Here is a 15,231-nt window from a genome sequence, read left to right as displayed (position 1 = left end):
ATTATTCGGAAAGCGGCTTTTACGATTTTCGATTCCATTCACCTTCCATCTGCGTTTCCAACAAAACACAGCTTGTCAGAGCTCGTGAACTGGATTTTCTACAAACATGCCATGGTAAAGCGATCGGGCTCCAATAAGCGCCAGTATATTTGGCAGTGAGCGCGAACGACCTACGAAGCCTACGCACTGCACCGAAAACTGATCAGCAGATGCTCCCAACGACAGCCAGCACCAATGATTGCACATGTTACAGTTCGACCGGCGCCACACGGCACTGAGAGCGTCTGAGAAAGCAGGTAATCACAACACCAGCACAACACTATACATGTCTGGACGCAACTGTCTTTGCACAGCAAGCGGACGATCCGAATCGGCGATAACCGAGAACAAGTCACTCGAGAAGGAGAACTATCACCTGGCTATGAGACCACTGAGTGGTATAGAAACCGAGAACGGCTAATTATTTCAACTTGAGAACCGGGAAAGCGCTGTACAGGATGACTTGACGTTGGGGGTAACTGAAGACAAAACATCAAACTCTGTAGGCTGTGTCTACACTGGAAGACTGAGTATAGTGGGTGCATTTCATTGTTTTTCGGTTATTTCGGTTATTCGAGTTAAATGGTGTGTCCTATCAGAACAGGTGCATTCCGTCACCAATAAACTACTTTAAGACAGCCTTGTGTCACCCACGTTTAAAACCAGGAATGTTAGACCGCAACAGATACCTACAGCTTACTTTTTCAGTCATCGGTAAGGTGAAACACATTTTGACGTTTTTTATCGAAGCAAGTACCAGACTACCTATCTAATGATCATCAGGTATGTCATCAGACACATGCCTGAACGAAATGTCTTCCTCTGTGTTCTGTTCATTGAGTTCGAACACCACATCCTGCTGCCTGCAGGTGCCGAGATTAGTCATCAGTCTTTAACTGTCAGTTTGCTAAAACAGTCACTAAACGAGTGCCAACAGGGTTTTTAGAGAACTGCCCACCACATGACTATGCGTAGCAGAGCTCCGCTAAGAGGCAGAACAGTTCCCTAGTTTGGCTTTACACAGCCTAACAATGCCATCTCAGATTATGCTATAACTCATGTTACATGACATTCTGCTTGCAACTAGTGCATAAAACGTAATGGAGCGCAAAATGAGCGTTACACAGTACATCGTACCTTAACGAAACTTTGCTACCGCACGCAGCTCGCACAAACGAACAGTTCGGGTTCGAGATCAAACAGAACCGTAGGCCCTGTCACTAGGTACGCCGCATGAAAACACGACACTGATTTGCATTCTGGGCAGCCCATTGCCGAAAGCTCTTGCTGCTCAGTGCTCGGCCGGCAGCCCTGTTACAGTTTTATTACGCTAACTGGAACCGCCACACTGAAAGGGGTCGTTTGAACCTGGTGATGGACGACGACTCTTGACCCCCGAGGGTGTACATATACACCGGATAGTACGGCATCAGAGTCTGATCGCACTCGTCCAGCACAGGGCTGCTGGACGGGGAGCGGCGACGCTCAGAGATTCCAGAGTCCCGAGACCGGCTCAGAGGCGCCATCTCCAACTCGTCGTGCGCTCGTCGCGCCGCCGCGCGATAGCCGACGTAGTTGGGGTTATCGTAGCCGGTGATGTCGCAGTGCTCGATGCTGGAGTAGTCAGAGGTGACATCATCCGCTCCATGTGTGGTGCAGATGAGCCGAGCAGCCGAGCTTGTTGACAGTCCTGAGCGGCTCGACACACCGGAGCAGCCCCTTGTGGTCAGCCGCGGAGAACGGTTTCCGGTAGGCATCGGAGGACACTGTCCCGGGTGGCGGATAACGCGCGACTCGCCGTGTCCTGCCGGGGACACCGCGTCACCCAAGAGGTCCGGAAACGAGACGTGATCTCGGGGAAATCCTCCACAGTCCGAGGTAGTGTCCACTGGCGGCATGGCGTAAGTGCTGAACGACTTGGTCATGTCGCCCTGTCCCGCTCCGGCGGCCGACTGGCCCAGTGGCTGCATCTCCACACTGTCTGTGCTGCCGTTACTGAGCGCCGAGTAGCCGGGCTGCTGGCGGACGGCCAGGTTCACCTGGGATATCCTCCAGAGCAACTGACTGCCAGAGGCGTGCACTCGGGGCCAGGCGCCGCCCGCACCAGGTCGCCCCGACCCCGACTGGGTTAGCCGCGCTCTCTCCTCGTTCTCCCCCACTCTCTCTTCACCCGCCTCGTCCACCGTTTCCGCCGGCCGCACTTGCACGCGCCGTTTCGCATACAGCACGTCAGCGTGAACCACAGGCACCACCGGCCGGCCGGACTCGGTCGGATGAGTAGTTCCGCCGGGCGCCGTCCGGCTGAGGGGGCGCTGCAGTCGGCGCCGCTCGGCTGGCAGCAGGAGGGCGCTGACGGCGACGGCAGCGGACTGGGAGCGGGGCGCCGGCTGGGGTTCGGTGGTCGGCACTCGCTCCCAGGTCTCCGTGGCTGAGGAAGAACAGACAGACTGTGAGAGGGCTGTCTACGATAGAGGGATGAGGGCGCGGTTAGATAACGAGCTGAATGTCCGCCCCTCTCGCCGGTCAGATAGGAGAATGGGCAGACCACAAAGTGATAACAACTGATGGATGCAGGACTATATGCCGGCACAGTATCAAACGGACAGCCAAACAATTACCGGGACAAGAGCAGACCTTAGTAAGATATTACACTGCATAGACGGTAGACATATCACTGATGTTACGTAGGATAATGGATGTCTACTGAAAACAAAAAAGGTAAAATCAGTTTGCAGGTGAAGCACGCAAACAGCAGCGGACCAGCAAGTTATCGACCTCACTGATGGTGCTCGCGCCACTTCACAACTTTGCAGCAGCCTGTCGAGGGTTGATCCCGGCATTCACCGACGCTACCGCTGCAAAGTGCAGCCATACCGGCGGGACTGGGGAAAATGGTACACCTCCACCTCCCCCCTCGCCCCATCCCACAACTCAGACGGGTTGGGGAGGGATTGACGCCACCCACGAGCCCCCGCTGAGAATTGGGATTAGTCTGCATAATGCCATCAGCGGTATAATCAGAGTAATGCATTGCGATGAAGCGGGACGCTTTCCCGAAATGGAGAGACATCACCGACAGAGGCCTGATTTAGACACGCTCGGTGAATAATTGAATAATTAGACACACCTGTCAAAGCACATTGACAGCTGACGTTGACAGCTCACAAACACGCCACTATTCACTGGAGCTGACTGCACTTCACCAAACGCACTTAACACTTACACTGACTTACACTTTACTGACTGACTTACACTTTACTCACTGCCTGCAGTTTACAGGCACGCACTTTCCACAACACTATCAACAAAACCGTTCCACTCACTCAACATCCCACCAAGCAAATCAACAATTATCACCGGCAGCCTCCTCCATTAATACCCGCTCCCCGTATTCAGGTGGGGGCGTTCGGCTCCCCTCCGCGCACCGACTGCGTGCAGCCGACAGCTCCGTACGGCTCCGTACGGCTCCGTACGGCTCCGTACGGCACCTCCCCGCTGATCACCGAGACGCGGCCCGCTCGTTAATCAGATATTGATTTTGTCGCGAGCTCCTCCGGCAGGCCGTCCAGCCTCCAAGGATACGATGGTCGGGGGAGGATGGGGGATGGGAGGGGAGAGACATAGTGGCCGGTGGGAGTCGGGCTGGGTGGGGGGGGGGGGGGGGGTTAAGAGATCAGTGACAGTGACAAAAGGATTACGGGGGCAATGAATGGGAGGATGACACGTCAAGATGGACGCCGTGAGCAGTATGAAAAGCTCCGTCACCAGATACCCACAGCCTATGGGACTGAGAAAAGTTTGAATACAAAGGAGCGACCATTTATCAATCCGATAAACCCCGCATTTCTTACCCGATACCACGTACAGTTACTGACATTCCAGGTAAAAAAAAAAACGTGTGTGTTTGAAACAACACGGGCTAACTCCAATCCACTCTAGCGGTTGCGTGCCTTCCGCGCGCCCCAGTGTACTGCGGTGCAGCATAACTACAGGCGCTCGCCGCTAGTGACATCTAGCGGCAGGTTTGTAAGCAAAGCAGTGAGGTCGCGGCCTAGGCCTATCACACGAAATGAAAACGACGACTACGGCGAAATTTAGAAAACATAGAAGAGAAACGATTCCACTATTTTGTTAACTGAGCTGTCACAAGTATGTAATACATAAACACTAAACAGGCCATCCACCGGGCATCAATGAGACTCCAGCAAATTTTTAGGCAAGTTGGTTCCGAAAGATTGTGTGTTAAAAGCTTTCCTTTCGCTGTATCAAAGTGCATGTTCTTAGCTCCAATGAAAGCGCATCATAAAATAACATTTCAAATTTGGCATCGCAGTGGTTTGTCTGAAATAGCTATAAAATATTAACTTTAACCCGCGCCCTGGTGGGGTCTGTTTATAACGCGACCTGGTGGGGGGGGGGCTATTTTTTGCCCCCCCCCCCCTCGTATCTCCGAAACTACTGGACGGATCCGCAAAATTCAAACGGCGTTCGAAAGGCCTGTCAAATTTGTCGCAGGAAACCAAATTTCATTGACTTCGGGGTCACCGATGGCGTCACAGGTCAGGTCAAAGATGAAATGTTTCTCCGTTCACGGGTGTTTTAGGGAATGCGCTATAACACCGAGGAAAACGCATTTTGTCGAGAATCAGCGGTAGAGCGTCAGTTGCCTAGTAGATATGTTGCTATTAGAGGTCACTGGCAATACCAGGTCAGGTCACAGGTCAGGTCACCAAGGGTCACAGGTCAGGTCACATGAGCCCAACTTTTCTAAGGTTGTGTGATACATGCTTTATGGCCAATTTTTCATTTCCAACTCAATGGTGTTGGTTATAAGACTATCAGGTACGGCTAAGGTCACTTTCTGGTGAAGTTCAGGTCAAGGTCAGGTCAAGGTCCGGCCAAAAAAGGTCAAATTTTAAAGTTGATAGTTTTGCATAAAATGGGTATTGATTCGATGCAGCTCGTCACGGGGAGGAGTCTAATGGTGGTCTTTGTTTTGCGCTACGAGGTCTAGAATTGCTAAAAATTGAATTTGAAAATTTGACGTCATCAATTTTGAACAGTTTTTTTGGCTATAACTTCGCCAAAAAAGAGGTATCAATCTCAAATTTGGTATGTGGATGGAAAGCGGTAAGGACTATCACATATATTCCGGTTTTTGCGAAATTCAAAAAACTTTTTGGATTTTTCGATAATTATATCCAAAAAATCTATTTTTTTATTTTTTGGGGGTCAAAATCCAAAAATTTCAAAAATCCGAGATAGCAGTTCTGTAGCCCTGTCCCATATACAGCTTTTATGTCCTTATCATTTTTCTGTATTTGCAAAGCTATAGGCCTGACAGCTCTTCCCGCGAAACCCTTTTTTGGGTCGAAAACGGCGGAACATGACGTCACTCTGACGTCATTTCCGGCCAACCTATCATAGCCATTGGAAAAAATTTTTGGTCACAATGTGTAAAATTGATGTCCGGGAGGGTACTGAAAGTTTGGTGACGATCGGCGCAGCGGTTCTGGAGATATATCGAAAAGTCTGGAGGGGGGGGGGGTGCAAAAAATAGCCCCCCCCCCCACCAGGTCGCGGGTTAATGTCCGGAGTGTTTCTCTTGAAAACGACTGCGGCTGGGACCTGTGGGCTTAATTCCAACAGCATTTATGAGAAATCGCCCCAGGAAAGTCGAGCTCAAAAGTTCATCCGTATTCCAAGCTGATCTATTTTTGCGTGGTTACGGCAGCTCCATACCAAAGAAAAGCTATCGCTAGCAATAAAACAGATTTATTACCGAGTAAAGTACCAATCTGCCGTCTGCCAGTAGCAGCGGCGCCGGCCGCGGGGTGGGGTGGCTCCCCTCCTGGCCGCTCCGCGACAGCTGTGACTCGCTCCATACCGTCGTCACCACTGCCTCGGGCAGTAATCTGACGCGCGCGCGACACTTGCAGTCTGGGGAGCTGCATGGTGTGCTCTCTCGGGGAGTTGCTTCGCGGACGGGCCGACCGACGCCCCAACACAAACCGGTTCCCAGGGGTCCAGGGATGACGGTGGGGGGCTGGAGCCCTCAATGGACTCGTTTTAGAATGCCAGAAGCTTAGTGTATGGAACACTACGTCGTAGTCAGACGATTGCAAACTAATAAAGGATGCACGTACTGTGTTTGAAGTGGATTGGGAATCTAAATTACTGCGCCAGCACTTGAAGCTTTGTTCGCATAACCGCACACATAGGTAACATTGTAGCTGCTGCACCGGTGCACAGCGTAGGGAATGCTAAGTTTGTGGACAAAAACAGTGTAGCTTTGAGCTTTGTCACAAGGGAAGATTCGGGGTGACATTGGTCATCAGTTTTATGAATTTGGCCATCCCAGTTTCATTTCTCTGGCCGCCATATCATCAGTCACATCACAGAACTACACTGAAACAACGACCGCGGTCGAGATGAACGGCGCCACACGAGCGCTGATGTGGAAACTATGAAGATAAACGTTTTGTTGGACCGTCGGCTGGCCGCGATGTAGCCATCTCGTGTATCAATAAAACCGCCGCACGACGTCGGGGTGTAAAAACATCTCCCCGGCCCGCGCCTGTCTGCGGCGCTTCAACCAGACAGGGTTCCGCCGGAACCCAGCACCGCCCCGCGTCAGAGGCACAAAAATCAATGGGAGGCTGAAAATGACGTAGGAACGCCTTGAAATGCAGAGTAGCTCTCAAATGCGAGTCTGCGCTTAGCGGTAGAGCCTAATGGGAGAAAATCAGAGCGAGAATAACATTAGGCAAATTTCCAACCGTTCGTTGTTTTTCACCGCGATGCCGAGATCATGTAAGGGGATTAGTTATTCAGAGTGGCGCAGTCCATATAACCTGGGCTTGGTTAATACGTTCCTCATTTGGGCATTCCGGAGTTTATCTGTCGGCTATTTCAGCGAGTGTAGGGGTTTATTTGTCCGCCAGAATAGCTCCGACGACGGTTGGCTGGCCGGCGCGGCTCATACTTGGCCTGGGTGCCTTCTGCCACTGCCAGCACTGATGGTGAGCCAGGTATTTAATAAACACTCCAGAAACGACCATCAACACCGGTCTTAGCATAGAGCCTGCGGCGATTATTAGATTTTGTTAGCACTAAATTTGATTCACTGCACAAGCACGACATATTGTATCAGGGAAGCATCCCACCATCGGAAAAAGTTTGTAATGCTTGTTTCGCCTTATCGTTATCTCAAATAACATCTTCTTTCAAATCAACACCATATACGACCTGAGGCTGAACTTTTCTCTCAAGTATAGACAATGTAAGGCTGGATCATAAGTCGTGGCACTGCGCTTGGAATTAACATTGTCGTCGAATACCTAAGCCGGGGGTGGGAGCAGTCCTCCCTCCAGAAAATGTCAAATACATTTCGCAATTGCAAAGCTGATCGAGCGACTCGGTGCTTTCAGGGGTGTGATTATCCACTGTTTGGACATGAGTAGGTCCGCTGATGCCCGATAGTCGATAGTCACTTCCCAGCAGCGACCACCTGATCAGGGGATGCACTATTAAAGGGACTGTCCCACCTTAACATTAGAATTGAGTTGAGATAGCCATCTTGATGGGCGTTCTTTGAAAATCAGAGTCGTGAAAACCGTTTCTCCAGCAATTACTTCATCGCAAATAAATTCGTGTTTGATTTTGACATCTGTGCAAATAAGTGCCACAATGTATTGGCATGGATGAAAGAACCTGGATAGGAAACTCCTATTCCTTCAACATTATGGGCAGCGTTCCGGGCGATCGACCTGCCACCTAGCGTTCGGTAAGTATCGGGACTGGAAACTCCCGCCGTTAAAGGGACCCTCCCACCTTAACATTAGTTTTGAGTTGAGATAGCCAAGTTTGCGGCCAGGCTCAGAAACCACCATTTATCCTGGTCGCAACCCCCGCAGCTTTATGGTGTTCAAGAAATTTCTTCCCTTTACTTGCAGGGTGGGACCAGCGTGGTCCCTATCTCTTAACCATTACGGGAATCTTATGACGTCATCAGGCTTTCGAACGTCCGTTAAATGTTTGACTAAAACGTTTTGTAGCACGCGGTGGTATATGCTGCTTTGCGCGCAACAAATGCCGCACTTTCAAATAAAGTCGCTAGGAACAGCGGAGATCCCAAAAAGTAAACAAAAGTAAAAGTCTAATATCTTGAAAACCGATGAATATTTTTCGATGAAATTTGGTAGATATTCGTTTTTGCTCTTTCTGAACCGAGTGACATCACTTTCATGCTAATTCATTAACTTTTTTGAAGGTGGGAGGGTCCCTTTAAGCATTACGGCCTATGGGGGACGCGGGGCGTCATGTTTTGAAACGGGTATTAGACCGCAATGCGGATTTATTTTTAGGTTTAGAAGCTATTAACGACAGACAAAATTGATCAGGCTATCGAATGAGACCAAAACTATTATTGTCCGTTCCGCACAAAAGTCGTACACGAGGGCCGAATACAGGCGACCTTGAAAAAGAGGGTCATTTTTAGTGTTTTTCTCTTACGCGGCGCCGGTGAGCGCTTACGCGGCGCCAGTGAATGCGCGGCAGACGCGGCTCCCGCTGCCGCCGCGCGTGCCCTCGGGCACTTACCGAAGGGAACGCAATCAGCTGTTAGTTTCCAATCCAGGTTCTCCTTCATCCATGGTATTGGCACGGATCACATAACGGATCGGCAACTCCCCCCCGCGACCTGTCTCCCCTGCCACCTGGTGGGCATTTAGGTGAACTATCTTCACTAAGGAAGCGGCCGGCCTCGTGCGTGTTGAGGGCGTCGTGTCGGAGCTAATTAAGTGATTTTTCTGCGGAACATGGTTTCTCAGCTAGCTTAGAAGATACCTATGGTATAAATGAGAATGGCAAGAATCGTTAGAGACAGGTTAAGTATTTGAGATTGTATCCTTTGTCATGAAAATCGTTGTTTTCATACCCACGTGGGCGACCTAGCGTCCATCGTGAAATGGGTAATTTTCCGATCGCTGTCATCTCTTACATATATTTCATGAGTATATTTTTGATAAATATTCATCTGCCGATTAAATTAAACCTGTAACTTTCACAAATATACTTGCATAAAGTAAAAACCCATGCCGGGCCGGTACACGGTACCAACCGCGCCGGGCCGAGGGTGTATGAAACCCCCGCCCGCCCCCCCCCCCCTAACTCGGCTTCTGGGCCACGTAGCCACACGGGGTAAGCGGCATTCCAAAGAGCGTAAAAATAATGGCGGAAATACTTCAGTCATTTTTTAGGTCAGGTCAAAGGTCAGGTTACCAGAGGTCATTAAAGGCAAATTTTGTCTATTTCAACAGTTTTCGAAACACCCGACGCATAACTTGAGAACCAATAGAACTACAGCGCCGCGGAAAAGCGCATTCGATAGCTCTTTCACAGGTCTTTCTGAGTTTTATTCATAGATTTGATCTCAGGTCAACGGTGTAGCCTCCAGAGGGCAAAAACTCCAAAAATAGGCGTGTTTACGAAAAACGTTTTTTTCGGTAATAACTTTTGACTTAAACGAGCCACGACCTTACTTTTGCCAGCATCGTGTTCCTCTCGTCGAGACGCGTCGAATGAACTATACTCGTAGGTTGACCTTGAAAGGCCATTTTGAAAATTTTACGGCAGGCCAAGGTCATGACCTGACCGGAAAGGGTCATGCTGCATATCAGTCGATCCGTATCGTCGAGCTGAACACATCTGACGTGTTTTCATCGCTCTAGCACGTCTATCAAAAGTTATAGTAAAAGAAACTGCTGTTGATCGTTTTCATGCCATTGTTAACATGTAACCCGATGTTTGAGGGTGTTAAGAATGACCCGCCCAGACCAAATGAGACGCCTTTCAATTTGCTCTTATTGACTTATCATTAGTATTATATATTATTAGCGGCGGGGAGGGTCGTATCGTGAAACAGGGGCCAAGGTCCACCTATAGTCTCGTTAATGGCCAGCTCGTTGAATTTGCTCCGATGTTATCTACTCCAACTGGTAGCCGGTGACCGTCTAGATAGGAACAGGGGATGAACTCGTACTATGGGCAGACGGATGAGGAAAGGTCTTCGTGTACCTGCGGCCAAAAACGACGTTAAAGTTGCGAGGATGTGCTTCTTGCTCATACAACTCAAGCATAACTAGAAACATTTGGATCATTATGCATGCTCCAGCTGATTAGGGAATGAAGTATGTAACATTTCCATGTTATGGTAACATTCCATCTGTAAGAGAGACTCCGTAATTTAATCCATTCTTAACCTTTGTTTGTTTTTGTTTTGTTGGGTTAGGCCCTTTCGGTCCATTGAGACCATTGCAGAGCCGGAAGGATTATAGGAATTGGGGTAAACATTGGTATGGACAGGCACCCTATAGAGTCACCGGGGCTGAGCCCGTCCGAATGGACAGACCGACCAGCCCCCCAAGCACTCTCTGCACCCGGCTACGGGTGTGCTCCTGCATGGGAGCAGTGGTGCGCTTCAAGGGAGCAGCCCGCATGAGATAAAGTTGCCTGTCCAGCCCGGATCAAGAGTTGCTGCGTGGAGGAAAAGGATTTGAACTTGATCTGAACATCCTGAGGATGGAAACGACGGACGGGTGTTGCGTTCACACCCGTTTCCCCGTGCCTTTTAACACTGGTTGCGGCGGGCGGCCGGCTCCCCTCCTTAGTGAAGATATCCGCGCCGCTAGATGGCAGCCCGCTCCGCGGGTACACCGATAACAAAGGGAATCGGGGAGAGTTGCCGATCCGTTAGGTGATCCGTGGTATTGGTATTGGCACTTAAAACCTGTGACGTTTCCGCCTTTTCCGAAGTTTCTGTATCTGTCGACTTGTTTTTTATTGAAACCTTGAAAAATAACAACGCCTCTTGGAACAGCGCCCGGCCCACGAGGTGGAGAATTAAATTGATATGCCGAACTAATTCTAATAGTCTTCTAATTCTAGCAGTATTTTTATTTTTGTATTTAAATATTTAAGAGGCCGTCCTACATGTGACTGAAGAATGCAAGAGCCATGAACTTATCAATGGCAGGTGTCAAGTTCAAGTGTGCAACTCACTGAAATTAATCATAGTATCAAAATCATAAATGATTTGCTCACTGCCGTTTCAACTCCATAATCAAGACATGCTCTGAGGAGTCCACAATCTATTGATGGTGACAAATAAGGAAGAGACAATGAATGTTCACCTTTTTATTTCTGAACATCCAAGACGACTAACCTTGAGCCGTTAAACATTGATAATACCCTGTTTGCTGAAGTGTGGGTGGCCTGAGGTCGACCATGTCTAGTAAAGAACTGTTGTTTGTGTAAACACCATGCAGAGGTATTTTGAAATAAATTTTAGTGATGTAATGCATCATTCTTTGAACTGAGTTGCTGATGGCGGATGAAAGCGGAAGTGCTGCACGTTGAATCAGAAATGCTCTGTTGCGCTTTTAAGCTTATGTTAGATTTTATAGATGGCTTAGTTTTCCTGCAGAGTTCATCTCAAAGCTGTCAATAGTGTTTTACCTTTGTTTCCTGGGAGCAGATCCAGCTACTAACATGAGCATGGGACCAGGACTGGGCCTTTGTACCACAGTCGCTGCGCTGCTTGTCAAAACCTAGGTAATGTGCTTTGTTAGGCCATGCTGTGCATTTTTAAACCTTTAGAGTACTTTGTGATCATTGACACACATATTGAACCTGACAAACAGCAGCAAAATCACACCCCATCCTTACCTCTGTGCAGTGTCACCCAACAGACAACAGGGCTTCAAAACAGGCAGGTTCCGCATTCAAGTCGCTTCTTGCAACTATGTGACTGATGTTAGGACAATAGACGTGCTGCACAGGAAAGGTGTGTTCTTTGTAGCTCTTGAAAAATGAAGTCATGCCTAAAATTCAGTTTAGAATATTACAATTACAAATAACTTGGATAAAAGTTGCAAAACATGAACTCTGACTGGTCAGTTGAAATATCTTGAGTCAGTGAACCACGCCTGGGCTGGAGGTGGTCAGTTCCCTGACTTGCGCAACCTCGGGCACCTCGGGCAGGAGCTGTGGGACTTGTACATGGACAAATTGAATAGACGCTAGCCTAGATTATGTCGTGGCTGCAGTCCAAGACGTGTTCACCAGTTGCCGTTGCTGCCGCTGCCTGCTGCTGCCCTGCGTGCCGGCTGGCAGCTCACTGCTGGACTGTTTGCGCGCCAGGCATCCTACTGGACGAGTGGGGTAGGTCGCAGATCTTTGAGAGTGAAATGTTTGGTCTAAATATGGCTTGAAACTCTTACAAATAATTTAATTAAAAGGCAAAATTTCAGAGGACTCCATTGGTGTCTCAGTGGTGACAATCAGAACTTGATCAGAACTGTTATCATGCTGAATGCTGAAACTGAGGATAGGGCTGAGCTGGTAGGCTAGAATTTAATATGCAGGCTTACAAGGTCCCCAGTTAATCCACAAATTTGTCAGACTTGCCTGTAGATAAATTCATGCAGATGAAATGTTTCTGGCAGATAGCCCTGAGGCAAAATGATATTCAAGCTTGTTCCGCAGCTCGTTGCTTTCCACATGAGCCACTACATCAGAGTCACACAACTCTGCCAAATGTGCTGAAAGGCCACGATTTTTCCAATAAGTAGGTATATTTATTATTTTTCACAGACACAACAAAAATACAAATGCAGGTCACTACAATTCATTCTGCTTCAATTACAATTGCTGGAATGTGTTTTGCAGACTTATTATATTGAATCTTGAACAGACTATATTATATTACTTTGCTCATGGGCCCAGGCCAGTACTGCAGAGTATGGCTCGCAGGTCGCCAAGGAGCACTGGCCTAAGTTCAAAATTTACACAAACCCTGCAAACTGAGCCAGAAAATTCACACCAAAGGGGGCTGAGAGAACACTTCGCACCCCGCTACACTAAAGCTGCACCACACCAAACCAAATCCACACCGCACCATGACCACACTTAAATCCGCACCAGACGAAGGAGTCTGCACTGACAACATCTGGACAAAATTGCCATACTTTGCAGTCTGGCTCATGGCTATATCCATTGTGATTCTTAGGTCTGATTATTGAAGTTGAGCTCACTTCCATCATCCATGTGCCCAAGACATTGTGGGCAGCATCAATAATCAAACATCAATATCTTGCTTTTGCTTATTAGGGAGCATTCTATAATCTTTTAAAAATGATAAATAAGGCCTTGTTGATATTCTTTGCAGTTTGCGACCTTCTTCTTGACAAAGTTCAAGCTTCAATTTTCCAATTTTCATTTCAATCCTTTCCATGAACATTGAACATGTTTGTGTTACTTTGCATGTTACTAAAATACCAATTTCCTGAGTTTTGATTTCATGCGCAATGTTTGTACTATTCGCGGCAGAAGCGTAACAAAACTTTGTGCCACCGATTTGGCAGCTAGGAAAAAAACTTTGCCCGATAAAAAAACAATCATATGACGTAATCGATCCAAAAGCTTTAAATTGGAATTTTTAAACAATTAGCCAACTATGGGCCGAATGTTTGCCAATTTCGTGTACAGGGGCCCCTAATCTATGTCTTGCAACACAAGAACAGTATATCAAAGCAATTTTTTGAAGGTGGGACAGTCCCTTTAACCAGGCAATACAACTCTACATCGAAAGGCCAATAGCCTTCTCGATATAAATGGTGCAGCTGACCTTGGTTATTGATTTGCTAGCTGGATAATACTACACTATGCAGGAGTAACCAAACTTCTGTATGGAAGTATTCTCCTTTTTTTAATCCGGACTTCAATTAAAATCGACCTTTTCTCGCGGCAAATTTTGAATAATATCAAAGTAAACCAAGTAATGGAAGATAACGTGTATATCCAACAGTGCCTACATGCCAGACGGATCACCTACGGCAACATGTAGGACAGTAAAAAAATGTATGTCCTCAGCCGGCGGCCAACAACTCATCACTCATCGGCTATGTACCACGAATGAACAGCATACATGAAACAATAACCTATAACTAGGATTAACTTAGGACTAACTAACCCGATGACTAGGACAGAATATCGTATGACGTACCAAAGTGCAGTCTCCAGACTTCTGAGGTGCTCTGGCCGCGCGACTGGCCTCCGTAGAGCACCATCCAGGCTAGGAGACGACAGGCTACATGGCCGTGCCGCGGCCCGGGGGGCTGACCACGCCACCGCACCGGCGTCCATAGCAGCGAGTCTGGGGACAGGAAGCGCGTCAGTGTGTGAAAGTGATATATTGGGTGGAGACTTCCATTTCGCGTCTAGCTAGACGCGTCTAAGTCGACGCGTCTAGCTGGACGGCGGCTGCGTCTATCTCGCGACAGCTAACTTTAGACGCGTCTAGCTTGAAAGTCTCCGTCCAACAGTTAGACGCCAAGTTAGACGCCAACTTGGACGTCTGCTCAGTTAGACGACAGTTGGACGCCAGTGGAACTCTCCACCCAAATTGTAGACGTAAAGGGAGGAAAGTCATAGCGGACTGTACTTGACAGATAGGTGTACGCTTTTTTGGAGTTTGTTCCGTTTAGAGCTAGCTCACCACACAGTCCTCAACCCGTTACCATACAATTACTTTACTTTATCGCAAATATTACATACCCTGACACATGTTCGCAGTGCACAATGGAACTTTTATGCAAAAAAAAAAAACGAAAAACTAACATAACAAAATCGGGAATAACGTAAGCACACGACAGCTCAGACTCGCTCCATTCCTGTTCCCAGTCGCGCCGCAAAGGCTCCACGTACCCAGATCGAGTCGCCAGAGGTCGGAGCGTTCCGTGAGGTCGGTCATACCGCCGTACACCCACATGGCCGAGTCGTGTACGACAGCAGAGTGGTCGTGGCGGCCCTCGGTGGGCCCCGCGCCCGTCCGCAGCTCCTGCCATGCGCCCGTCTCTGTGAGAGAAGAGAAGGGAGGCGAGGTCAGAGGTGGAGGGAGTTAGCAATGTCTCAGCGAGAGAAGAGAAGGGAGGGAGTGAGAGATGGAGGCACTGTGCTCATACAAGCAGTTCCTACCATTTTTCCTATGCGAGAAAAGAGTGTGAGAGGGGACAGAGTGAAGGCGATGCGACAAAATACGTGCCTAAATAGCTCGCCTCCAAAGAATAAGAGAATACTTCGTTCGTTATCAAATATTCACAGGAGCTCGTGAAAATGCATGACGAAGATGAC

General features: G+C 48.4%; 1 protein-coding gene across 1 annotated transcript; it reads right to left on the bottom strand.

The window, feature by feature from the left end:
- Positions 1-75: 75 nt before the first annotated feature.
- LOC122388731 lies at positions 76-14,955 on the bottom strand (the record flags this gene model as incomplete). Its single annotated transcript, XM_043380107.1, has 3 exons — positions 76-2,467; positions 14,105-14,254; positions 14,806-14,955. Coding segments are annotated over 3 exons (1,403 nt in total), but the record flags the coding sequence as incomplete, so codon positions are not given.
- Positions 14,956-15,231: the final 276 nt, after the last annotated feature.

Source organism: Amphibalanus amphitrite, unplaced genomic scaffold, assembly GCF_019059575.1.
Source record: "Amphibalanus amphitrite isolate SeventyFive unplaced genomic scaffold, NRLGWU_Aamphi_draft 000333F_arrow, whole genome shotgun sequence".
NCBI lineage: Eukaryota > Metazoa > Arthropoda > Thecostraca > Balanomorpha > Balanidae > Amphibalanus > Amphibalanus amphitrite.
The sequence above is the reverse complement of the archived record's forward strand: the minus strand, read 5'-3'. Positions and strand labels throughout refer to the sequence as shown.